General features: G+C 40.6%; 1 protein-coding gene across 3 annotated transcripts in view; it reads left to right on the top strand.

The window, feature by feature from the left end:
* Window positions 1-25,466, top strand: part of cacna2d2a (calcium channel, voltage-dependent, alpha 2/delta subunit 2a) — a 180,854-nt gene that overhangs the window by 61,782 nt on the left and 93,606 nt on the right. For all 3 annotated transcript variants that reach the window (XM_079579516.1, XM_079579515.1, XM_079579514.1), the window contains exon 4: window positions 21,011-21,070. In XM_079579516.1, coding sequence (XP_079435642.1) covers window positions 21,011-21,070 — 60 coding nt within the window. The remainder of the gene's footprint in view (window positions 1-21,010; window positions 21,071-25,466) is intronic.

The following is a 25,466-nucleotide window of genomic DNA, read 5'->3' as shown; positions in this document are numbered from 1 at the left end:
TCCCTCCAGAAAGGTCTTTAGTCTTTGGTCCTGAGAAATGACATTAGCTTCTGTGTTATCTCGTCTTCGGGATGTGGGCTGAAACGCCGGGCAGGTGCATTGGCAGTGACCACAATTTGGCTCTAAGGGTAAGCACTGCATTTGAATACTCTAAATACTGACGCCAGGTCTGCAGGGGTTGTGTTTGACATGAAACTGGTGGCACAGACAGTGTGCTTTGGAGCATTTGCAAGTGAGGATCCCAGCAGTAAATATACACTTTTCAGCTCAGTTGTTTTGCTTGTTAGTTGGTCTAAAGTACCCACTTCCACGCAATGGTTTAATTGTCCTGAATCCTATTCGTATGGCATTAGAATGACCTGGGGATGTCGGTGGAACTGAAATGACCTGGTGACGTCGGTGATTTTTATGGGCATTCGCATTCGGGATAAGATTTTACAGACTTTTCCCTCCGGTAATGATGGAACGATAATAACTGAATGATTACAACAAGCTTTTTATTCATTCATGTTGTGAGCACAAACTATTAGGCTTGTTCTTTGCTTTAGCGAGAAAAGCCATTTCTTGCTGCATGCTATGACGGACGACATCAGCGTCATGTCTCTGAGATTTAGCTCTTCTCATTAAACAGCCGTTTCCTCTCGCTTTTATTCCATTCGCTCTGACAAGACATTTGGCAAAATCGGTCAAAAATATCGGTGCATATCGGCATCAGTCAATAAAAATCCCTCCAAAATTGGCATCGGCCTTAGAAAAACTCCTATCGGTTGACCTCTAGCAGATAGGTTGAGGTGAAATTAACATTAAGAACTTGAACATAGCTCTACAGCGCCTTCTGTCTGTCAGTTCCAGAGCGATCTCGAGCAGATTCTCCTAACGGCACTAAACGAACCGGTGGCCCGTCCGTTTCTGCTCCCACAGAAAGACAGCCACTGACTACAACTTTTAAAGTACCGCAAAAAGAAGGCGAGTACATCCATTCTTTTAAATTGGTGCTAATGGCCCTCTATTTAAAAGTCAATGATTTGCCACGGGCCAAACGCACAATGGCAGTTAATGCTGTCACTGTGTGGAGTAAATGGCTGGTTGTGCTGGTGTGTGTGTGTGTGTGTGTGTCTGCTTTTGAAGAGGGAGACCACCAACTCAACTCCTGACGCTAAAATGTAACATGTAGAACCGGCAAGAAAAGAAAGCAAATAAGGCAGTGCTTAATCCAAAAACGTAAATGGAGAACTTAAGTTATGCTTATTTTAACTTCCAATAACTTACAGAGTTAAGGCGAGACACGGCAGGTGAAACTATTGATTTTTCACGCAGTGGTCGAAGTGGAGATTTTTATCTATTTTCCTCCCTTTACATCTTAGTTTTCATGTCAGAGAATAAAAATGACAAAACTCACCCGCATGATGTTTATTTTATGATGTTTTGTCTGCGAGGCGGAGGCAACCAGGAAGTAGCTGCTGCGCCGCGTAGAAAGGCCGTCTTTCAAGCGGGTATTCATTCATAAATATTGACAGATTTTACATCCACGTGTCCTGCTAAGGGGCCCCGTGATGACGCTTTCACCCAAATATGGTGTTTTTCCTCCTACGAGACGCCTGGTCAGGCCCGGTGCGGAAAAGTGGGAGAACGGGCCGAGCATGCGCACTCACTACAAAACTTCAGGGCTGCTTTTCTCTGAATGAGAGAAGCCGCACACGGGCAGAGCCTGAGCCCTTATAGAAGCTCCCACAGACTCCAAACTTTCCAGTCTGAGACCTAACGATATTTTGAAGGTTTTTTCAGAGGGATTTTTAAATATCTAATTCCTAGCCTGATTTATTCAACTTTGAAACCAAAAAAACAGGCGAAATTTACAGATTTTTTCACTGATGATTAGTTTATTGAAAAACTAAACAAAATATCCAAAATCCCCTCTGAAAAAAATCTTAGTTTCTAATATGTCAATACAATAAAACCATAAATTGTAATCTGGCTCAATTCATTATTTTGATTTTGTTGCCCAAAATATAGGCAATTTTGGCCATTTTAATGCTCAAAATGCCTTATTTTTATGTGAAAACATAAAATGACAGAAAAAGTGCAATACATTTTTTTCTCACATTTATATCTGTAATGTTCAGCAAAAGTTTCAAATTGAAATCTCTACATTTATGTTTTTCCCCTATTCACCTGCAGTGTCTTAAGTACAGTACTGCTTTTACTTCAGTCTTGGTTCAGACCTGGTTCAGACAAAGTGAATCTTGTTTTATGGTCTATTAATTCGAAATATTGGATTTTTTTGTCTGTTGGCGACATAAGTAAAACAAAATTCTGACTTTTACGCTCAACAGTTTATATACACACACGCACAGCTTAAAAATATCACTTTTTTTCCTCTTGACCGCCGTCGTTCTCACTGTGGGACGAACATCCCCGTCCTATCTGCAGCACTGCCCCTCTCCCCGCTCGGCCTGCCTTATCGTGGGGCTGCTATGAGGGAGAGGCCGGGCGGGATCAATGCGGGCCTGGATCACACAGAGGCAGCAGCTGCTCCCGTCGCACCGATCGATCTGAACGGCATTTACCCTGCACACCGCTGGGCCTTTGTGCGCTCAGATTATTTCTAAATTATTACAGGAGCCAGATGCTTGTCACAAGATGCTCTCTGTCAAGGTTAGGCTGCTTCAGAGCTGCCGGGCGCTTCCCTTCTCTGTCACATTTTGTACGATAACTGCATTTAGTTGCCACTGATTTATCTTCATCTTCCAGTGTGTAGCACCACCAGACATTCTAGAAAGACTGTTGCTTTTTCCTGGTCAAACTTTTATGAAGGGTGTTATTTTGACTGGATGGAGGCACTTTCTCCAATTTACTGCGCAGTGTGAATGAACGGATCTTTAGGACCATAGTGTGTAGCATGTGTAGCATTAAATAATCTTTTGAATAACGTACTGTGTAAAATATGTAATGATATTGCTATCACAATATTCGAAACAATTCGTGCAGCCCAAGAATGCATTGTGAATCTCAATTTCCTAAACCTGGTACGAGTCTGGAAAATGTAAAAAAGAAAAAGCCAAATGATGAAATGTATGCCTGATGACTGAAGACATATCCAAATGAAGACCAAATCCTAATTTTAACAGAAAATATTGCATAATTTCATCTTCATCCTTCCCCAATTGTAATTCAAATTTTAGAAATGATCATATCTATTTAAAGTAATAGTCTGGAAGTCTAAATGTCTTACAAATTTGATAAAAGTGCAAAATTGACCACCTGATCTTGCATTTTGATGTAAATAAAGTAAAAACATATCTATGTTATTTTTTGTAAAGTCCCTCCTTCCCGAATCTCAGCAACTAATCAGTCTAGTATCCTCCAGTGTTGACCAATGAGATGAGCTTTTCCTGTGAACCAGCCTGTCAGATCCAATCAGGAGGGAGGGGGAGGAGCTTGATCGTTTACTGTTCCTGCTCTCCTCATTTTGCAAACTAAGAAGAGCTTTCTGGTTAAAGAGGGGTGGAAGTTGCTTTCAAATTTCACAAGGGGTGGAAACCTCTGGGTACCTCACGATTCGATACGATACATGATACACGGCTTACGATAACCATTATCTCACGATATGCCGATACTGCGATAATCGATATATTGCACAATAATAACTCACGATACATCACCATAAAGAAAAACATGCTACTTTTAACCTTATCTATGTGCTTTGTACCCCTTTTTTCTATGTCTATAAATAATCCCTGACTTACACACTGAAAACGGGTCTATAGATCTGTCAGTGACTTCATTTACATTTAAATAAACAAGAAACCACTGTCCTATTTAAAAAGGAATAAATCAACCCCAACTTAATCTTATATATAAATATAAAAACTATCATTAAAAGTAAATTATTTAAAACTGTAGTGCTTCCCCCTGCTGTCCTGACTGAATTTGAGGTCATAGTTGGCCTCTGTTGACTGTGAAAACAGCATTATTAATATGCATTACATCATCAAAAGTACCGATATCCGAATAAATAGTGTCGGCATCGCATTGTCCCACAAAATATCGCGCTATATTGAAAAATCGATATATATTCTCACACTCCAAAATTTCATTCTATCTCTCTTCACTATGCAAAATTACAGACCATCACTTTAAATACTATGCGTCTAGACACAATACAGTGCGCGTCACAGTGGAATAGCTGCTGTGAACCTGCGGTGGCCTAATGCACACATTAAGAGAGCTACACAATAATCAATAGCAGTAATAGATTCTAATTAAACTGAGGTTTTCTATTTAAAAAAAAAGATCTTGTGTTTCAATGGTATTTATGTGCTAAGTGTTGTGAAAATGTATTTATAGTCCACACTGCCTGGACTATACAGCTAACGTCCATTTGCTCTGGCACCTATACAATATGATAAGTAGTTTGAAGTCATATAGTATCCCTTTCTGGCTGATTGGACTGGAGTAGACTTGTTTGCTGAGGGCTCTAGCGCCTGTCGCCTCGTTCGCTTTCTCTCTCATGCTCCGCTCTATTATCGTGGTCAGCAATAATTAGCTCAATATGCCCTAGTTTTGTGACACATCTTCCAAACCGCCCATGGTGCTACCGTCTCCATTTGCAATTTCCACACAGATTAAAAACGGTCTGATTTTATGCAAATGATTAGTAAATGTATAAAAAAAAAAATAGAGACTACTGTATTTCTGATTGTTTCAAAGGTTACTTGAGATGAACTGAACAGCTGTGGTTATGTTACTGTAGTTTGTGATGACAAACGCAGTCTTAGGTCCGGTTTCATTTTAAAACGAGGCACATTCTGTTGAAACCTATTCACTTCCTCCTGTGTGCTTTCTCCCGCATCCAGGTGGTTAATTCAATCTTGCAAAGTTGAAATGAGACAACTGGACTTACATTTTTTTGACAGATGCCAATGTTACGCTTTCCATCCCCAGACTATGGATGGTAAAATACAGATGGCATTAGGGGGGGACCCTGACATGACCCCCTAAAGTTGAAGCAGTTGTTGTAAAAAACAAAAAAGAGATTCACTTTTATTTAACCTCTTAACTCCCACCTGAACCGAGCACATTTTCTCCGGTTTGGCATTGCACAAATCTAAAAGCATCAAAATGAGAAAATGAGGCTAAAAACATAACAAAAAAGGCCAAACAGGGGCTACAGAAAGCAACAAAAACTAAAATAACAGCAACAAAATAGCAGCAAAAATGTGACAAAATCGCCACAAAAAGAAAAGTGTGAAAGTGCAGCTAAACATTTTCAAAAACGACGAAAAGGCAATAAAAAAGACCAAAAAAAAGTAACAAAAGCTTGACAAAAAAGATGAAAAAGAATGTCAAAAAAGTGACAACGCAGCAACAATGCAAGGAAAAAGATGCCTTAAGATCAGTTTTGTGGGTCTTGGCTTTCAAATGAGGCGTTACACTGGCCGATCGGCTGGTAGCTCCAAGTCCAGAAGCTTTTAGATTTGGGTAAAGCCAAACTGGAAAAAAATGCTCTTGGTCGAGGCGGGTGGTAAGAGGTTTTAACCAAGATAGTCCCACTGAACTGTACTGGCCCGAGAAGGAACCCTGCTGTAGGTTTACAGGTTTTCGGTGGTGTTTATTATTATGTTACACTGCCCTTTGGTTGAACTTAAAGCACTCTCATGATTACATGTTTTAATTGGGCTGAGACTGTGGCATGGATTTCATAAGCATTTACACTGACATAATAGTAGAACAACAAACGACAACACAAACCTTACAGCACACATAGGTATTTAAATGTCAGGTCACTTAGCTCCGTCTCTCTGGTCACATCCAGTGGGAGAGGTAGTGTGTGTGTGTGTGTGTGTGTGTGTGTGTGGGGCGACCGGGGGAAACAGGAGCCAGCGATGGAGCCTGCTTTAGGAGTGAACAGATTAATTCCTCACCCAAGAGAAGCGCACGATACCATCAGATGTTTAAAAGCCTCGGCAACTAATCCTGTCATTTCTTCTGCAGCAATAATGGCAATGGAGGAGCGATATCTCGGAGAGCTCGCGCTCTTCCATAGGCCTGTAATGAACCCATCCTCTAAATGGATATGGTATGCAGATTATTGTAATATTTTTGTCTATGATGGTAAAAATTAATTAAATGTACTTCAGTTATTGGAAAGGAGAAGAAGAAAAAGAAAAGAAACAGACCCTATACTTCCTCTATTTTGCCGTCTCAAGCGCATTGATAAATAACCTGTTGGCTTTTCTTTTCTTTTCTTTTTTACAACAAATGCTCTCCCAAGGTTTGGAAGAGGTTTACTTGTCGTCTTACAAGTGCAGACCAACAAATAGTAATGGATAATAGGAAAAAATATTAAAGTAAATGATAAAACATGTTTTTTTCTCTCAACTTCTAAGAAAAAAGTCTGTTGAGCAAGATTTTAATTAGCCAACCTTTTCCTCGAGAGAGCTAAAGCTTTCATTTATTCATGAGGCGTCATTGTTTGCACACATATGTTGATGAAATACTGTACAAACCTCTGCTTCATGGACTGTACGCCATATTGTCTACCTCACTTTTGAAACACCTCTTTGCCCTTCTTCTCCAATCCACAGCATACATTTTCTCATTCCCAGTGGCTCTGTATTCCTTTGTGACCCACACCTGCCGCCCTCTCCATCATGGCCGCCCCTCTCCTCTTGCTCCCCCTGTCATATCTGTCACAGACGTTCACTCGCTGCTGTTGCTCCGGGCTTCCAATTTAATTTGGTTTCAATCTGGTGTAATTGCTCAGAGAGACGGCCATGTCGGCATGTTTTCCCCTCTCCTCCATGCGGCGCGTGTGCCTTTTTGAATACTCACTGTGATGCTACAGGCGGCAGTGTTGCTTTTGTGGGTTTTTTGACAGCGCTTTTGTCGGACAAGCCAATCAACCTGTGTTTTTTCTTCCACATCATTAAAGGAGGGGCGACAGTTAAGCATTTGTCCTGTTGCTTCATCGGTGCCAAAGCTCAAAAACAACAAATGCATCATATATTCAATCTGTCATAGAAACTGAGGTTCTGTTTAGCTTCTCTCTTAAAGCATACAATAAAACCATGTACTGTATGTTCACTCATTCTATTGGGGGAAAATCGTTGATAGGCAGGTGTAATAAGACTTGCACCAATTCATATGTCGCCCCCATAATTCAGGAAGCTTATCTGTTGTAAGAGCAAATTTAAAGGAATAGGCCACCGTTTTTACATACTGAGATATGTTCTTACCTTAGCTTTGACGAGTTCTTTAGGACCTGTCTGGTCTTCACCCGTGCCTTCAGTCACGTAAACACAGCGCAGACGGCGTTAGCATTTAGCCTCTCCCTCTCTCCTCTATAGCTACAAAACAGGTCAAGATAGAAGCTACCAAGCTCTTCCACGTTTTCCCTATTTACACAAAATTAAACAATGTGGATTTTCTAAGCGGATAAAAGGGGGGACTATATTGTAAGGCGTAATAATACCAGGAGTAGTTTGGCATCCGCACAGTAAAGTGAAGATTACTGCGCAGTAAAGTGAAGATAAGGTAAGGTAAGAACATATCTCAGTATGTAAAAACGGTGGCCTATTCCTTTAAGACCAATTAAAAATACATACATATCCAATAAAAAATATCCAATATGACTTAGAGCCTAAGACTGTAAGGCTATAGGACAGTATATGTGAAAAGTGGTAATAATCGGGTCGAGACATTCAGCAAATCAAACCCAGTACCTTCTGCTGTGAGGTGAGCGTGCCAACCACTGTGCCGACAAAGGCAAATCTTGAGTCTGAGACAAATGCTCTCATGTAAAGCGCTTTGTGACCGTGTGTCTGTGAAAGGCGCTTCTTCTTCTAGCGTCCAACGTGCATGCGACGCAGCCTTATCTACTATGCTATTCGAGATTGATTTTTTTATTATTTAGAAGAAGAAGATCTTTATTTATATAGTGACTTTCACAGACATTTTACAAAGCGCTTTACATGAGACAGTTGTACTTTCACTCCGTGCTTTTTTTGTCCTTTTTCGTTGCATTGTCGTCACGTTCTTGTGTCATGTTTTTGTTGCTTTTTCATAGCATGTCTCGTTATTGTCCCTTTTTTTTTCCATCCTCCTCATCGCTATTTGATTGTTTTTTTTAGAATTAGGTGATGCCAAACTGGACAAAATGTGCTCGTTTCAGGCGGGGGTTAAGAGCTTAAATCACTGGGATATCACTTGGCTGTGGGCATCACCATAGCGGCGCATAACACAGCTATATCAGATAAACGCTTACTTAGCTAACGTTAGGTGACAAGTCGGCTGACTCAACAAGTGACAGTCACGAATAAAATGAATTTTGTTGCTAATTTCAAAATTTTTGGCCAAAACAAAACTTTTGATGAATGGGACGAAGAAGAGAGCAAGCAAGAACTACAAACGCAACGACACTGTAAGACTGGCTAAAGACCCGCATAAAATAGTCCCTTAGCATGAGATAAGCATTTGTTTTAAAATGTTAAGTTTGTGAGACCGTCGTATAAAGGTGTTCTTCACTCCGCGTCGTGCATTAAAATTGTATAATGCACGCCTCCTTTAATCCTTACTTAACAAACTAACACCTAACTTAGCTAAAATGGCTCATACAGACTTTTATTCATTCAGGATAACCACGTCCCGTGCATTCTCAGTATCTTTTGGCTTTATGCCAACTGTTTCAGCCTCAGGTAACTCCTGAAAACCTCCACCACGTTCTTGCCCCTGTGGCCTTCACCCGTGCTCTTATCTCTCCAGTTTGAATCTGGAGCCATTTGACCCACTTCTTGATGTGCTTTCGTTCTGCCCCTCCCGTCCCATCGCGCGCTGTCGAGGTGGATGAAACAAGCAGGTCATACAGCCAATTGAACACACACCTGTTAGTCGATGCACCAGGCAAAATTGAAATGCTATTTTGAGCCAATGGTGCAATTATGGCACTGTTTTGGCAATTTACTGCAAGACAAACAATCATATTCTCCCTCCCAATTACCTGCAAAATTTAGTCTTGCAAATCAACAAGACCGTTTTACCTTTTGGACTCTTTGCCTCTCTCTTTGCCTCTCTCTGACGCTCTCCCTAGGCCCCCTGCTGGTCTCTGCCTGTACTGTGCGAGGAGCCAGAGCTGCCTCTGATGTGATACTGAGTCATTGACCTTGTTTCCTTGTTTGACCTTTTGTTGTGGTGGTATTTTAATGTATGCCCTATGAAAGCGTGTTCTGCATGCATGACTAGCAGACCTGTTTGTAGTATTCAACTAGTTAGGCACTGTAGTCTAATTTATAGCAGTGTTTGTGTTGTCCAGGGGGAAAATCTGTTTTTATAAAATCGTTTTTACCTTTCTAAGTTGTAAAAGCAAATGTAGACTTTGGAAAAGTGCTCCTGCACCACTGGCTTGTTTTATGTGGCATTTCTGTCAACGCTGTCTCTGTGACCAATGTTAGTATTTTTAAATGCCCTGATTTATAAATGATTTATTCAGATGTTGAAAAATTAGAGTGATTTTTGTGCCTTTTAGTTTGGAGATGGTATACTTGGATCTTTTTATTTATGCATTACTTATGCATGGGGCTGGGGTTTGCATTTAAACATAATGCAGTCCAATTAGCTCTGATCACTTTGATGATCACTTTGATCTCGGCCTGGAGATGCTTAGATTTTATTTACACATATTACGTTTTACAAAGAGATAAAAAGAAACACCGTGCAGAGTGAGAAGACCATGAGGCCTTAAAAAGACCTCCTCCCCAAGATCACACCAACCAAAAGGCATTAGAAAAACATGAACAAGCAAGGCTATAATTATGAAGATTAAACATTAAAAGTTAACTGTTTAACATTTTTATATATTAACATTGTTTTTGTGCAGTGTTTAACAATACTGGAAATTAATTATTCTGCATTACTACAAAGCATACACATTCCAAGTACACATAAACATGATTTGCAAATGATAAATTATTGATACCGTTTTCTTGTGTTTTCATATTATTGGCACATGTGTATTTTGGCCCATTGTTCCTGCAGAATCCGTGTAATCCAAAATCCATCTTTTCATGTGTGTCCGTATCTTGGAGTAAATCCCCGACACTTGCCTTGTCAGGGGCCGTCACACAATAGCAGTCTTTAATCAGGACATTAATGACTCTTAATACTCACTCCCTGGTCCTTCAGCGCTGGCATGTGGACTGCTCTGGTGTGTATGATGAAGTCCACAGCTGGTTCAGACGGTCTTTGTTCTGTGATCAGAGAACCTCGTGGTACGGTTCTTCACTATAGTCCCATTCTAGTGCGCATAATCCCTATCTTCCCTTACATTCGTCTTCAAATGCCACTATAAATATGTTTCTTCATACAACATGTGCTCTAAAGTTTGCATACCCTGCTTCTTTTTTTCACTCATAGTGGTTGTGTGAAGCCATTTGTGGTGAAGTTTGCTCTTTTAAAATCATAATGAAAAAAGAAAGTACCCGGAGTCTTTTGTGGTAGTTATGGAGACGGTTCTGTATATAATCTAATGGCAAAGCGGCCCATTCCTCTTGATCATAAACTTTGATCAGGGTCATTTTTGGTACTTTCTTTTCTTTTTTTCACTTTTGTGTTATCCTTCATTGGAAAAATGGTCAAGAAATGGTACAAAGTTCTGCCAGGGAATTAACAAGAATATTTAAAACCAGTGTTAGTTTCGTTGACTAAAATATTTAGTCTTGATTTTAGTCAAAGTAATATTTTTGACGACTAAAATTGGACTAAAACTAAATTAAAAGTTTCTCATGAGACTAAAACTATGACTAAAATCTCCAGATATTTTAGTCGACTAAAATAAGACTAAATAAAAATGAAAAGGAGAGACTAAAATCATCCAAACTTCTAATGACCGTCTGAAAGAGCCTCATGTTATGTAAATTCTCTGCCAAATGATCAGCTCTGAGCTTTGTTCATGTGGAAGCAGCTCCATGAAGTCGAGGACCTTGATTAAATATGATTATAATGAATATTATAAATGAAAAGTCAACTAAATTAGTCTTAAACTTAGTCGACTAAATTGAAATGCAATTTTAGTCAACTAAAACTAGACAAAGTCAAAAGACTAAGACTAAATCTAAAATAATATATGTTGTCAAAATTAACACTGTTTAAAACAAAAGCTAATTTGTAGCCATGTAATGTATGGATTAGATCATACATTATTTAAATACATGATGATGAACGTGTTGTTTTCATTTTAATCACCAATCAAACCCTTGCTATAATATTACTTTTGCACTGTTAGTGTAATGTAAAAAAAAAGAAAAAAGAAAGACAAATAGAGAAAATATTAAGTAATTAAGCTATCACATTGTGAGGCTAAAGGTACATGAGACAGTGGTTAACAGCCCTCTACCCATTTTTTATTTTTTGATTTACTAGTAGTGAAATGAAATTTGTTTAGTACTTCAGTCTATTGCAGTGGCTTGTGAAAAAAGACTAAGTCACCATGTTTTTATAAAGCCTTTTTAGGCTAGTTGTGAGGAATATTGGGAACACTTAAAACTTTCACTCCCTCTCTTGTCTTTTACCAACAAACTGACGCCACCAGTGCACGCCTTTCAGATCTAAACTAATGCACTGGAGTCATTTCATTCACAGCAAGATAATAATCATTTAAAAAAAAAGCCCTTTCTTGTAACATGCACCTCCGATAATCCTGCTTTTGTTTCTTTTCGTAATCTCCTCCACTACACAAACCGTAATTTATTTTCCTTTGGTCTCGACTTCTTTTCTTTTTTTTTCTTGACTGCTGTTTCCACGGAGACGAGGATGTGAAAGACGCGATCTGCCACCAACCCACCGCCGCCGCTCCTCCAACACTAACTCTGCACGGCTTTTCAAAATCAAACATGGCAACCCACAGAAAGAAGAAAGGGGGGGGAGAAAAAAAAACACCATATTTTCACAGTGGATTGCCAGCATTGTGTAAAAAGCTTTAGTGTCTCGTTTCCCCGTAGACAAAAAGGCAGCTGTCTTTACTCAGGGAACAATGGCAGGAGCAGAGAGCTGTGCTAACTCTATTCTCATCCGCACACGCGCAGCACCAATCAAACCTGGCTGGAGAGGGGTTTGTATCGAAATCAGTCAGCTCCAAGTCAACAAATGAACTGCTATATATCAAAGCAGTGATTGGGGTTTCGGCATTTTGATAATATAGTAATATATCGGTTTTCTATTTTTGGAAAAATAACAGAATCATGTATCGTTTCGCTTTCACTTTACAGTTGTCTGTTACTTGTGTGTGAACTTTCAGTAAAAAATTCAAAATACAATCTTTATGTTCAGGGTTGTAAACATGACAAAATGTGCAAAAGTTCAAGGCGTGTTAGTACTTTCGAGAGGCACTGTTTGTCTGTCAGTATATTAGTATTAATTTTACAGATTTAATACAAAAATAAAGCCCTGCAGGAGGTCTTTTGTGTCAGTATATTCCCTGTTTATCTCAGTATTCCTTTGAGTCGTAAACTTTACCCACTGTTGTAAGCTGGAAGCCTACTTTGTTTTTCAAGTTAGGGTCTGTAGAGTTTTGTACACTGAAAATTTCATAGATATCGGTCTGTGTCTCATCCAATTAATAAAGCAGAACTGGCACTACAAAAACACTTTACAACACAGTTTAAGTTTACTCCATCAACGTGTCCTCCAGAGATGCCACTTTAGCTTTATGTGATTCAAAATATATGAAAAAATACCATTTTCATACACCATTCACAGCCAAGCGATTAATCGATTAATCGTAAAAAAATAATCGGTAGATTAATCGATTACCAAAATAATCGTTAGTTGCAGCCCTAACCACTACGCACCTATGCACCACCCACGGTGCTGTGACTACTGGGGGTTTGTGGCTGTAGGGCTTAGAGGCTGTTGTAACTCACACAAGGGATCCATTTTCCTCCAACGCATTACTTTTCATATTGAAATTTCATTATCAGTCGTTGAAACTGAAGTGTATTTTCAAAGGAAAGTGATTTTGCAGTAAAATATATGATTTATTTTAAACACAACGCTCTAAAACTATTATGAAATTAAGTTGTGTTGATTATTTTCTCAATAATCAACACCATCCTCAATGTTGGCAAAATGGGAGTATAACTGAAAGACTCAACCACTGTTTATTGCCGTGTCTTGGATATGAAATCTCACTTTTAAAACGTAAATCGCAGACCTTATCGCAATCGCCAATGGATGAATTCATTCACTCAATCTTTATTAAGGACACAAGTGAGAACACATGATCCATATTTATGACTAAACAGATCACGTTTCACCTGTAAGAACGTGCCTAAAAGACGGTCACCAAAAACAAACCCCCAAGAGGCCTTTGCCAGTGCCTTAAATGTACAAACCATGTTATATTCCAGAAACACATCACACAGTTTCATGCTTTATTGGCGCCTTCTGCCGCGGAGTCACTTAAATTGTTTTCTCTGTTGCTTCTCAGCGCTGTGTTGTGAAAATGCATATAGCGTCGGAATAGGAATAAAGTTTGTGGGCAGTAAACTGAGACAGATGGAGAGAAATGGGGTACGCCGCGTGATGGGCGGATAGCACCGGCGCCACAGCGGCAGCAGCAGCGTTCGAGCGCGGAGCCCAGATAAAGCCGGAAAAATGAAAGAAGCTAAAGGAGGAGGCTGAAGAGAGGAGTTTGTCTGCAAGGTTTTTAAAATTCTGCGGTGAAAAGTCTCTCCATCTGTTATTGTGGTGCGGTTCTGACTCAATGATTTCTATGATTGGCCTTAATCCCGGCCGAGTGCAGGAGACAGAATGAAGAGCTTAAAGCAGACTGCTCTCACTCTGACAGGCTCCACTGGACACCGTCGCTGCTGTGGAGGCGCTCAGGCTTGGGAGGAGGTGCTGCTCCGGTCTACTGCCCCCCGATGGACAGACAGTAGAACTACAAGTCTCACAGAAAATCTCCAGGAGAATTTCATTTACTGTCTTTTAAATCATTTTTTTGTGTCTGTAATCAAACTGCTATGCCGGTCACTTTGTTATGAGCCATTTTACTAATTGTTGGCTCTTGCAATTGCCTTTCTTTCTTATTTACAAATGCATGGTCTTCTTAGACATTATCTCTGGTAAAGTGCCAAAATCATGTCACCCGTCATGACTTTATTTTGCTCTCTTTTCGACATTAGAGTTTTACTATGGTCTTTTTCAGCAACTACTAAATTTGGGGGGAAAATACCTCTGTTGGTACTTGGGCTTCTTCAAGTGGCACTCAGACTCATCTGCAATTTGAGACTTTATTCATTTTAATGACAGATAATATAATTGATGCATTTATGTTAGGTTTTTCTGACATGGTTTACACACAGCATAGACATAATTTAGTCAAATTCAGATCTAATTTATATCTTTATTTAAAAAATGTTGGCTACAATAGTAGCCTACGACCACCGAGTATGGAGTGAATGAATAATGCAATGTAAAGCGTCTTTGAGTGTCCAGAAAAGCACTATATAAAACCAATGCATTATTATTATTATTACAAGCCAATTCAAAGTGCTTCACAGTTGCACAACATTACAAGAAAGCAAATTAAAATCAACCAATAAAACATCAACATGAAAATTAAATTAATTACAGTAAAAAGCAGGAGTGCAGGTAAAATATTTTCGGTGTCATATGAACGGGTAAAAGAACTTTGGATTTGAACATTGTCAGAGTTGAGGCCTGTCTCACATCCTCGTGAAGACTGTTCCAGATTTTAGCTGCATGAAACTGAAACGCAGCCTCACCGTGTTTATTATTGACTCTGTGAACCACCAGGAGACCCCTCCCTGAAGTTCTCAGGGCCCGAGACGGTTCATACGGCTCTAACATGTCAGAGATGTACTTTGGTGCTAAACCATGAAAAGACTTGTAGACAAGCAGAGCTGTTTTAAATTCTATTCTCTGAATGACAGGAAGCCAGTGCAAAGACTGAAGCACTGGACTTATATGGTCGTATTTCCTGGTTCAAGTCAGGACTTAAGAAGCAGTGTTCTGGATGTACTGCAGCTGGTTTAGAGAGGCCAGGCCTTTACAGTCGTCTAACCTGTGTGAGACAAATGCATGAATAAGTCTCTCTGGTTTTGACACTATTCCTCTGATCATAGGAAAGTTCAGGTCTGAGTCCATGATTACTCCTAGATTTCGAACTTGATTTTTTGGATTTAGCGAGAGAGACTCAAGGTGACTGATAACACTTTCTTTTTGTGTCTTTGGGCCAAAAACAATGATCTCCGTTTTGTGTCAGTTTAGTTGCAGAAAGTTGTTTAGCATCCACAAACTGTCATCTGCATAGTTGTGGCTGGACACATTATTGTTGTTTATTAGCTGACCCAATGGAAGCATGTACAAGTTGAATAAGTTGGGTCTCAAGCTTGACCCCTGGGGGATTCCACACATCATGTCAAATTTGTTTATTGCCAATTGCAACAAAGTGCGTCCTGTCCTCGAGATAGCACTTGAACCAGTTTAGAGCAGTACCAGAAATTCCCACCCAGTTTTCTAACCTGTGAAGTAAGATCCTGTGGTCCACTGTGTCAAAGGTAAACAAACAACAACACACTACCGCTCAATAGTTTGGGGTCACTTAAAATGTCCTTATTTTTTTGAAGAAAAACAATGAGGATAGCATTAAATTAATCAGAAATGCAGTCTAGACATTGTTCGTGTTGTGAATGCCTATTCTAGCTGGAAACAGGTGATTTTTAATGGATTGACATTACACAAATATATTTCTTACTGAATAGTCTGGTCCTACAGTTGCTCAGAGGAACCAATCATTGTAAAATTTATGGGTCTTGGCCGGTGATGTGAATCTTGTGGGAGGTTAGGTGACCTTATAACCGGGCCATTTCACAGTCTGTGGTCGCCAAGGTGACTGAAGCGTTTGGTGATTGGGGCAGGTCATTTGGGACATGTTGAGTGCCCGAGTCTATCGCCACAATCACATAAAAGCTGTGGTGCTTCTCAAGTGTGGCCCTCTTACGATGTATTGCTTCAAGTGGACTACAAGCTAATGCCCAGGTATACGGGCCTGACGGGATCGCAGAACTCACAGGGGGTTTGGTACGGGGTCATAAGCGACATGGTGCAGGTTGTGGGGGTGAAATGAGAGGAGGATCCATGGTTAGAATTGTGGATTTTGCATTCTCTTTTTGTGTTCATAGCTTCCAGTCGGGTACACAGCAGGTTCCCCCCTTTTCACTAAAACACAGATTGTTTTAAATTACGATTATTATTACATATCCCTTCCTCAGAACCAAAATGTAATGTTTCACTTTGGACTTTTTCCATGCGCGCCACTGTTTTTGATTGCAGCCATTTCCCCCTCGACGTCCACTGTTTGCGCTCTGATCTTCAGCCATAATCACACACTGTACAAACGGTCACGTCTCTCAAGCGCGTCCTCTCTCTTTTGTGTCACTCTCGCTCGCCCACTCCCGCCACTAACACATTATACCGGTGTAGAGGAGTCCCTACAGATCACAGTGTACAGCTCCAAGTGGCCTTTAAGTTAATGCCGGGTACAAGGGCCTAACAGGCTGCAGCAATCACAAGGCGTCTGGCGCTGTGCTGAGGCTCAAGCAGCATGACGCCGCCTGTCCCTGGTGAGCTGTCATTCGCACAGAAAGAACACGACTTTGAGTGATTAAACTGCGCCCCTCTGGAATAACTGAGTATCGTTATGAATATTAAAGATCCTAATCGTCTCACGCTGCGATTTGCCTTATGATTTTTGGTCATGTCTTCTCGAGTTCGCAGTCAGGGAGCATAAAGCCTTCCTTCAGCACAGATCTGAGGCAGCAGAGGCTTGGAGCTGCAGGGTATATGATTGTGGTGTGACATATCAATGACAAGAATGCCATTATTCATGCAGCACATAAGCCCTATAGGAAGACTCTTTGGAAAGTTTGTCTCATCACAAACTTGCAAAAAAGTTTTCTTTCTATTGTACTTGAAATCAAGATCAAAACAATGCACCTCAAATCTTGGAAATCGAATCTTCACTATCAAAGAAGCTAAACTTGATTAACAAAGTAATGAAATAAAGGTTCTTGGCAATAGTAGTTCCTTCAGACCTTTTAAGGGGAGACACTACAGGCAAAACTCAATTTTTTCAGTTTTCAGGTTTTGGGCCAAATTGGTCTCTGAACATACAAGCTTTCACCCGGAAACAGAAAATATGCCTAATTTTCACAATAACATGTTTAAATATTGCGCTGATTCAATGTTCCCCCATAGACTTATATGGGAGAATGCAATTTCAAGAGCCTTTTTCTCAAAACACATTTTTCTGTCATTGTGGCGACACTATGTCCACGTCAGTCGGACCTAAAGACTTCAAATTTTCCAGCCTTGGACTGAACAATATTTGGAAGATTTTTTTGGAGGGATTTTTTATTATCTAATCCCTAAAGCCCCATTTATTGAGTTTTGAATGTCAAAAAATATGGCGAAAATTACCTTTTTACAAATTTTTCACAATTTTTTTTTTTTTTTTTTAAATTAAACAAGAAATCCTAAAATCCCCTCTGAAAAAGTCTTGGTAACTCATTTATCAATAAAAATAAACCATAAATTTGAATGTAGCTCAATCCATTATTCAGATTTCGTCGCCGAAAAGATGGGAAATTTGGGGCATTTTTAGGCATAAAACACCTTGTTCTTATATGAAAAGATAAAATGACAGAAAACTTGCATTGTATTTTTTTCCCTCACATTTATGCCAGTGATCGACAGCAACAGTTTCAAATTGATATCTGTAAATATACATTTTTTCCCTATTCACCTGCAGTGTCTTGCCTTAATTGCTTTAAGATTGAAGATTTAGCTAGGTTTGCGACCGGTACAAATAAGTCTTGTGTAACCTTCCTTTGCTACTTTGTGGTGTCTTTCATACAGTCGCAGTAAATGTTGTGTTTGTTGTGTTGTGTTTTGCTGCTCTGTCACCCACCTCCTACTCTTCCGCCTTACTCCACAGCCCCCACAGCCCGCTCTACCCACTGTCTGTTTCACTTGCTCCTGTGCAGCACTTCATTACATAATGCTACTACAACCCTCAATAGAAGAACACCTCACCCTGCCATTCTTGTCCAGTGTACACTACAGTATTGTGCTTCTTGACCTCCCAGCATGATGCCTGCTGTGCCAAGGTTACTTAGGTTCTAATCTATATCTGCTTCTCTGCCTTTGTGCTTGCAGAGTTGAGCAGCTTTGTTTTGTGAATGGGAAGGTATTTCCAGCTTTTGAGGATATGTTTTTAACTGTCAAAACTTAACATGGCACTATGTTAAGACATGACCCAGTGCCCGATCTAAAGCATTAGCATTTGAAAGAAAGCTGACATGCAAACTTCAGCACATAAAGATCAAAACGTTTTCTTCATAATAAACACTTTTTTGCAGTTTGACAGTGTTACTGCGCAGGGTTCTGTTGTTTTAGACATTGAGTGCTGAGGGCATTGTTTTACCTAAACAACTGCAACCTTTGCTAAGTGGGAGCAAATCTGCGTTTGCTTCATATTCCAGCTCGAGCCAGTGTTCTGACTGTAGTGTTATTCGTGTGGGCTTATCAGTGCTGTACTGCGCTGATCTCACTATACGCTCATCCAGTGCACTAAGCCGCTTGGGTCCCAGCCACCACCAGCAGAGATGATATATCCCTGCCCCCACCGTAGCGCATCCCTCAAACTGATTCACCGACTGTTTGCATTGGCCATCTATCTGAGTCCAACACAACAAGCGCGAGAGACACATGAAGACGCATGGCTTTTATAGGAAGACAGCGCGGAGCTGCTGGGGATGAGATACGGTCCATAGAAAGAGAGTGAGAGCGAGGGAGAAAATATGAACAGGGAAATAGTACTGAGGGACAGATAGAATGGGGGTTTATAGTAGTGATTTTTACTTAAAGATTAAGCTTGTGGAGATAACAGAGCCAAGGGTTTAGCTTTAAAGGGCAAGTCTGACAATGAAAAAAAAAACACTGTAGGATTTATTTGAACTGGTGTTGTGTTTTTAGAATATTCCCTTTACTATCAGGGCAGAAACAAAACAAACATATTTTTAGTTTTTACAAGCAGTCATTTTTAACGGCCCTCTGTGTATTTTTTTTATATTCTTTGCTGATCAAAAATGAAGGTGAGACAAGTATGTGGGAGCGTTGTTGGTTTCATGTTTGAACACGATTTAGATACTTTTGTAACCTCTTTACCATCTAAATGAACTTCTACTGAATAAAGGCTTTAGCCTCTCTTACTACCATTAACGCAGTACTGAGTAACTTGTTTACCTTAAGAAATCCTTTCCGTATTCCCTCTGGGGATGATACAAGTGTTGATGGGATGTTTGGGGGGTCTTTCATCTCCTCCCGGTGTCTCTGGCCAGAAAACCACAATTTTGCAACTTTGCCTGCACCGGGTCGGAGCCACCAATACACACTAATGGAATCACGAAGAAGAAGCTAACAGGCAAAGCTAACTGTGAGCTAGCGCCACTTAAACAGTGTTTACAGCCAAGTTTGAGTGAAAAAAAACATCTCCATTGTGTAATTGGATGCACAATATCCCTCTGTCCCTTTGTCTTTTCTGTCAGCTTAATATTTACTCTCACGGACAATGAATGAGTAAAAAAACGCAACATGCCAGGACACCTGCAGTGGCGCTTATGGCCTCTAGAGGCATGAGTTACTTAGTTCTGCTTTAAAACTGTATTCCAAATGGTCAGTGCATATAGTCTAGTACTGTCAATTTTCAGGCGAGGATCTGTGTCTATAAAACTTCTGGTTGAGGTAAGCCATTGAGTTGTGGAGTACCGCTGAGTGGGCGGAGCTTACTTCTTTAGCAACGGAGCGGCTTTGCTTATATGAGAATTACAGTTCATGAAATGAGGGTGTTTTGGGCAGATAAAAGTACTCCCATGGCACTGGACACGTTTCATTGGCTTGGCACAAATTCATAAAGCCCTCAGCACGGGCCTATAGTGGGATAGACATTAGGAGCCTTTGGACTTCATGGTTGAGCGTGTTTGACTGGAATAAGAAAACAATCCCCCCCCCAAGAGCCTGTAAAAAGTTAGTTGCAGTTCTTAGCCCCTTCAGCCTGCACAAAGTGGTTGATCGAATATTTATGAGGCATGAGAGGAGTTTGGTGATTGACTGTCTCCATATTTTTGGGACTTTCTTGATCGCTACAATGAATGAAGCAATTTTTTCAAACCATCATTTTTTTATATATATTGCGAGCAGTATCTCTAGTTCTAGTTTTTTATTGTATTCTTGTCACTTTGTCTATTATAAAAAATGCCTCTGATCATATTAAAGTTGGCTTATTTTTAATGGTGATTTATTTTAATATCGATTGCCTTGAATGTAACTTCTCAGAATTTGGTCGTTCCAGTCTGAATTTGAGCTCCTTCAGGACTTAAGCTCATGGAAATATTGCCATGTACCATTATCTGAGTCATCACTTACGCTTTGAGCTCAAAGTTACACTCTGAATCACTTTTATATGGCACGTCGGATAAGGTATACTTTCGAAAACGTAAGTGCTGTTTTCCGTCATAAGGGTGGAAGATCACCAAGTGTACTCATCATACCTCTGAAAATAATAGTCCAAGTATGAGCATGAAACACACTCAAAGCTGCTGTAGCTGTATATTCACTGATTCTCAGTCTATATACAGAAAAATGAATTTAAACTGTTAACCGCAGCCTTAGCTTGTTTCTAGCTCACACACGATTTCAAAGGCAGGCAGCACGTAGCAGTACACTCTTTTTTTTTTGCAAATTGCTACTGTTACAATATGGGGGGAAAATACGACTTACTCCATTATGGACAAAAAGGAACTTCAACTTAAAGTGTTTTGAATGACATTCCAGCGATTTACTGACATTTCCCGGAGATCTTATGCCCCCAGATCAATTCCCATATCGACTCCCCGACACTCACCCTGTTGTTTTTCCTCTCTTTTTTTTGTAGAAATTGGCCCGGGAGGCGGAGCAGCTGCAGAAGGAGCACGAGTGGCAGGACGGCGTGACGGTAAAATCACACTCCAAACTTCTGTCTGTCTTCAGGAGCACAAACCTGTTGGTCCTTTTTTTCTGTGCCTTTCCCTCCCCCAGGGCACCGGTCTCTTCTCCCCCTCATCCCTTCATTTACATCTGAACTCCCTTGTCCTGCCCCCCCACCCCCTGTTTAAATATGTTTTAGTAATAGTTTCACACATACTCTAGGCGTGTGTGCGCAGTACAAGGGCAGAGGTGGGAGCAGCCCTCAAAATACTTTTCACTACAGTACGTCTGAATGTCTAGTAGAGGAAAATGTGGAGCTACTTATTTCAACTCCTTCAGGTATGTTCTATTATATACACTATAGATTCTTGCCAATAAAATAGTTGATAAATCACTTACTTTAGCTGTTTAAAAATCCACATTTGCTCCACCTCTGCATTAGGGACGTTTTGGGGACACACTCTGCATTCTTCAGCAGCTCTTGTCCCGTTGGCTCCGCGCCCCAGCGACTTGAGCATTACATCTCTCCACATGTGACCTTTAGAACAAGTGTACATCCGCTCTTGAAATCTCAAACAGGAGAAATGGTATCACTGTGAGTTTGTCTGTGTGTTTGTGACTTCTCATGCTTCACTGACTGCCAAATTTGCTAACACTCAAATGCTTGGCGAACTCGCATGCATACCAATGTTGCAGACACACACACACGCACACACACACACACGCACAAACACACACACACGTTGGTATATATAGCCCCCAATAGACAAGTCTCGGCTGTCCTATCCTCCTCTGTCTCCCGGGAGACGGGCTCGCTGTCATGGTACACTTCCCACAAATGGATTTTTAACCCCGCGCCTCCTGGGGTATATTTGAGAAAAGGCTTTAACTGATTCAAAACGAATAATTATGAAGCCTACTTTGCTGCAAAGTCCATTTTTATTCATGGCTGCTTACACACTGAAGCTCTTGCTGTGCCGTGGCCAGCGGTGCACCCCCCTCCCCCCGTTCCCGCGTATGTCCTGATCTACCTATCCATGGATTTCCGCTGAATTCATTTTCCCTGTTCTGGTCTCCACACAGTTCAAAAGCTTGGATATTTTGTTGTGATTTGTTAATTGCTTTGGCGGCTGTCCTCATTTTTTTCCCGTGCTGGAGACCCATGGATACTCGGATCAGGATAAATGAACACCTGCCTACTACAGCCTCACACCTGTTGCCACATCACCCCATTTTCTTCCACTTTTAGTTTATGACCTTCGCAGACCATGAACACTGCACAAGAGCAGCAGTTTTAGAGACACTAGAACCACTTGTCACATTAAGTCTCATGCTTTCCACGTACTATCTTTTGACTCAAACCTATATCTGGACACGCCCAGGTCTAAAGCAAGAGTTGACTTGACTTGCGTACGGATATGCAAAAGCAAATCTGACAAAAGCTCAAAGCGGTGGAAGGAAAAACGACTTTCTGAGACCTCTGGAGGATCTCCCCTTCGACAGTCACACGCTACCCCACCCTGTTTCAGAAGCACCACTGGTCATAATGTTTTGTCACTGAATTGAGGCTGGGAATGTGCTTCTCGATCGGTTGTGCCATCCATTCATCCAGAAAGTCCTGGGTACAGTAACCACACACACCTGTTTATGTTTAAGTCACAGAATCCAATATGCCGTCAATACTTCGTCAAGTGGAAAAGCCAGCTCTTTGAAACGAAGCGAAGTCCATCTACCGTACGTTCCCCTTTCCGATTCATCATTTATTTCATTCCAACAGCTTATCTCTCCTATCTCGCTCCCTCATATACATTTCCTTATCTGGACGTGTTTTCAATCAAGCAAAGAAAACTCGCGGGAACTATATGATATTGTGGCAAATACTGGAAATGAATTCTAATGTCTGGCTCCTATTAATAATGTATTGGAGCTGATTTCATTTGCCTTTATAATTAGTTCAGGTAATGAATCTCGGCAGGGGCGACTTTGAAACCATTAAAAACATCTTGAAAGAGGTGGGAGGAGGAGGAGAGGGGAGGGAGATACGCCACATGCCTTGAAGAAGATTTTTGCCGTTGTAGATTTTTGTTAATTTTTCTCTGGATGAGCAGCGCGCTGACTGACACACTAATTAGATTAGGGAGCATGCTCTGTGGGCATATTAGAAGAAATGTGCTGCATTTTAAACCAGCAGCTGGAGTATTGTACTGAATAAAGGCTGCATGTTTGTTAGTGGAGCAAAGGCTTGTAGAAAAGCTAATGTATTATATAATATACTGTATTTCATGAACTCCAGTGTTCATATCAAATATTGGTTTTGCCGATTTGTAGTGTTGGTGTAGTCACGATTACAAAAAAAAAACATTTTACATGATGTTAAAGTTCGTTTTGAGGTTCCGAACACTTTTCCTAGTCAGAAAGCAGGATCAGCCCCACACTTAGGGTTGCCGCGTCCTTAATGTTCCTAAATGTTCCTAAATGTTCAAATGAACATTTAGGGACTCTCTCTCTCAATGCCACAATTAGTGCAGGTGCAGCCTCCAGAATTTTAAGCTCAATGTTTGAAGGTTAGAGGTTCTTAGCTTTCAGAGGAATCACATGTTTCCATATATTGTATTTGTAGGTGGCGTCAAGTTGACAATTGCATACGGGGCTTAATAAAAGATTTAAAAACATGTTGATATTTCACGTTTTGTAACAAATTGATACAGGCACTAGATCTGGTGAAGACTTTGTTTAGGGCTCCTCCTGCTGGCAGCTGTAGAGTAACTTCCATTTTCAATTCATGGCGTGGTTTACAGCTTCAGCACGGCGTGATAAAAAACACACTTTGACAAGAACGGCTCAGATTTAATGTTGCACTATGGGCTTTAAAACAATGCACAACAGTTTTGGGCTTCATTGTATCCAGGAAGTACAGAACAAAGGGCCGACACCATAGAAGAAGAAACAGCTAAATTGAACAGAAAAAAAAAAAAACAGTCTTGGTACTTTGTTCCCTACCAGCGTCAATTCATGACCCACAGTGGATTTAAAAAGCAACATAAACGCACAGGCATGTCTGTTTCTGGAGGGAAATTAGTTAAAAAAAAGAGCAAGCGGACGTAATTATATCTTTTAAATGTGCACACAGATAATTAGCCATGCTGCAGCACAATGCATGCAACAACAACAAAAAAACTGTTGAAGGAATGCTGGGCAGGTCTGAGCCAGGTCTAAACCAGGACTAATACTAAACCAGTTAAACCAACCATGTATTGTTAAAGTAGAGGTATCAGGATTAACGGTACCCAGCTCTAGCAAGGATTACTCAAAACTGCATGAATGTAATAAAATACTACTCAAGGTAGGTCTTTGATGTTGAAATCACGTTAAACATGGATTAAAGCTCAAAAAAGTAGAATTTGCATAATGTCTGCTTTAAGGCAACCCATATACAGTACGTGCCTTTTTAACAACAGTAAGGGCGCATTCAGCCCTTACCTACATTGTGTTTGTATTTTTAAAATATAAAGTACATTAAAGTAAATGTTCCACCGTTACCACTGCATCAGTTTGGCTGTTGCGTACTATTACTTAAACACTGTACACGATTTTACTGAAGTCAATCTATAGATAGTTTACCTGTAGCCTACTGACTGGTCATTTTTATGAGTACTAAAAAACTACTAGTTAATGCTACAATTAACACAACACAGACCACAATTAAAGGAACAGGCCACCATTTTTCCATACTGAAATATGTTCTTGCCTGAGCTTAGACGAGTTGATGTGTACCTGTCTGGTCTTTGTGTGTGCCCTCAGTCACGCAAAGCGACCAAAAATGTTGTCAGCATTTAGCCTCTCCGAATGTATTCCTATGGCTCCAAACGGGGGTGAAGTTGGAAGCGACCACGCTCTTCCACGGGCACAAAGACCAGCAGGTACGTATCAACTCGTCTAAGCTCAGGTAAGAACATATCACAGTATGGAAGAACTGTGTGCCCTCAGTCAGGCAAAACGACCAAAGTTGTTGCTAGCATTTGGCCTCTCCCAGTATATTCCTATGGCTCCAAACGGGGTGAAGTTAAGCTCAGGTAAGAACATATCACAGTATGTAAAAACGGTGGCCTGTTCCTTTAAATATTCATTGAGTACAAGAAAAATACTGCATCGTTTCCCAAGATGTAGTCCGCGTGTCCTCTACTGTGGGGTTAAGCGCTGCTCCGTGCATATTTGTATTTGGGGGGTGCTTGGGTATTTATTTGTATATGTTCATTAACTGCAGACTGGTACCTGGCCCAGCCCATCTGCTCCCCTCCGAAGCATCACAGAAAGTCAATGATACGCCTGGTCCTCTCAGCAGCTGCCGCAACAGCTGTCACCGCATCCAAGAAGTCCTCCAAGCTTCTTCCTCCTCTGCGCTTTTTTTGACACACACAGACACT

This window comes from Gobius niger (assembly GCF_951799975.1).
Source record: "Gobius niger genome assembly, chromosome: 20".
NCBI classification, from domain to species: domain Eukaryota; kingdom Metazoa; phylum Chordata; class Actinopteri; order Gobiiformes; family Gobiidae; genus Gobius; species Gobius niger.
Note: the sequence above shows the minus strand (reverse complement) of the source record. Positions and strands in the feature narration are given on the sequence as shown.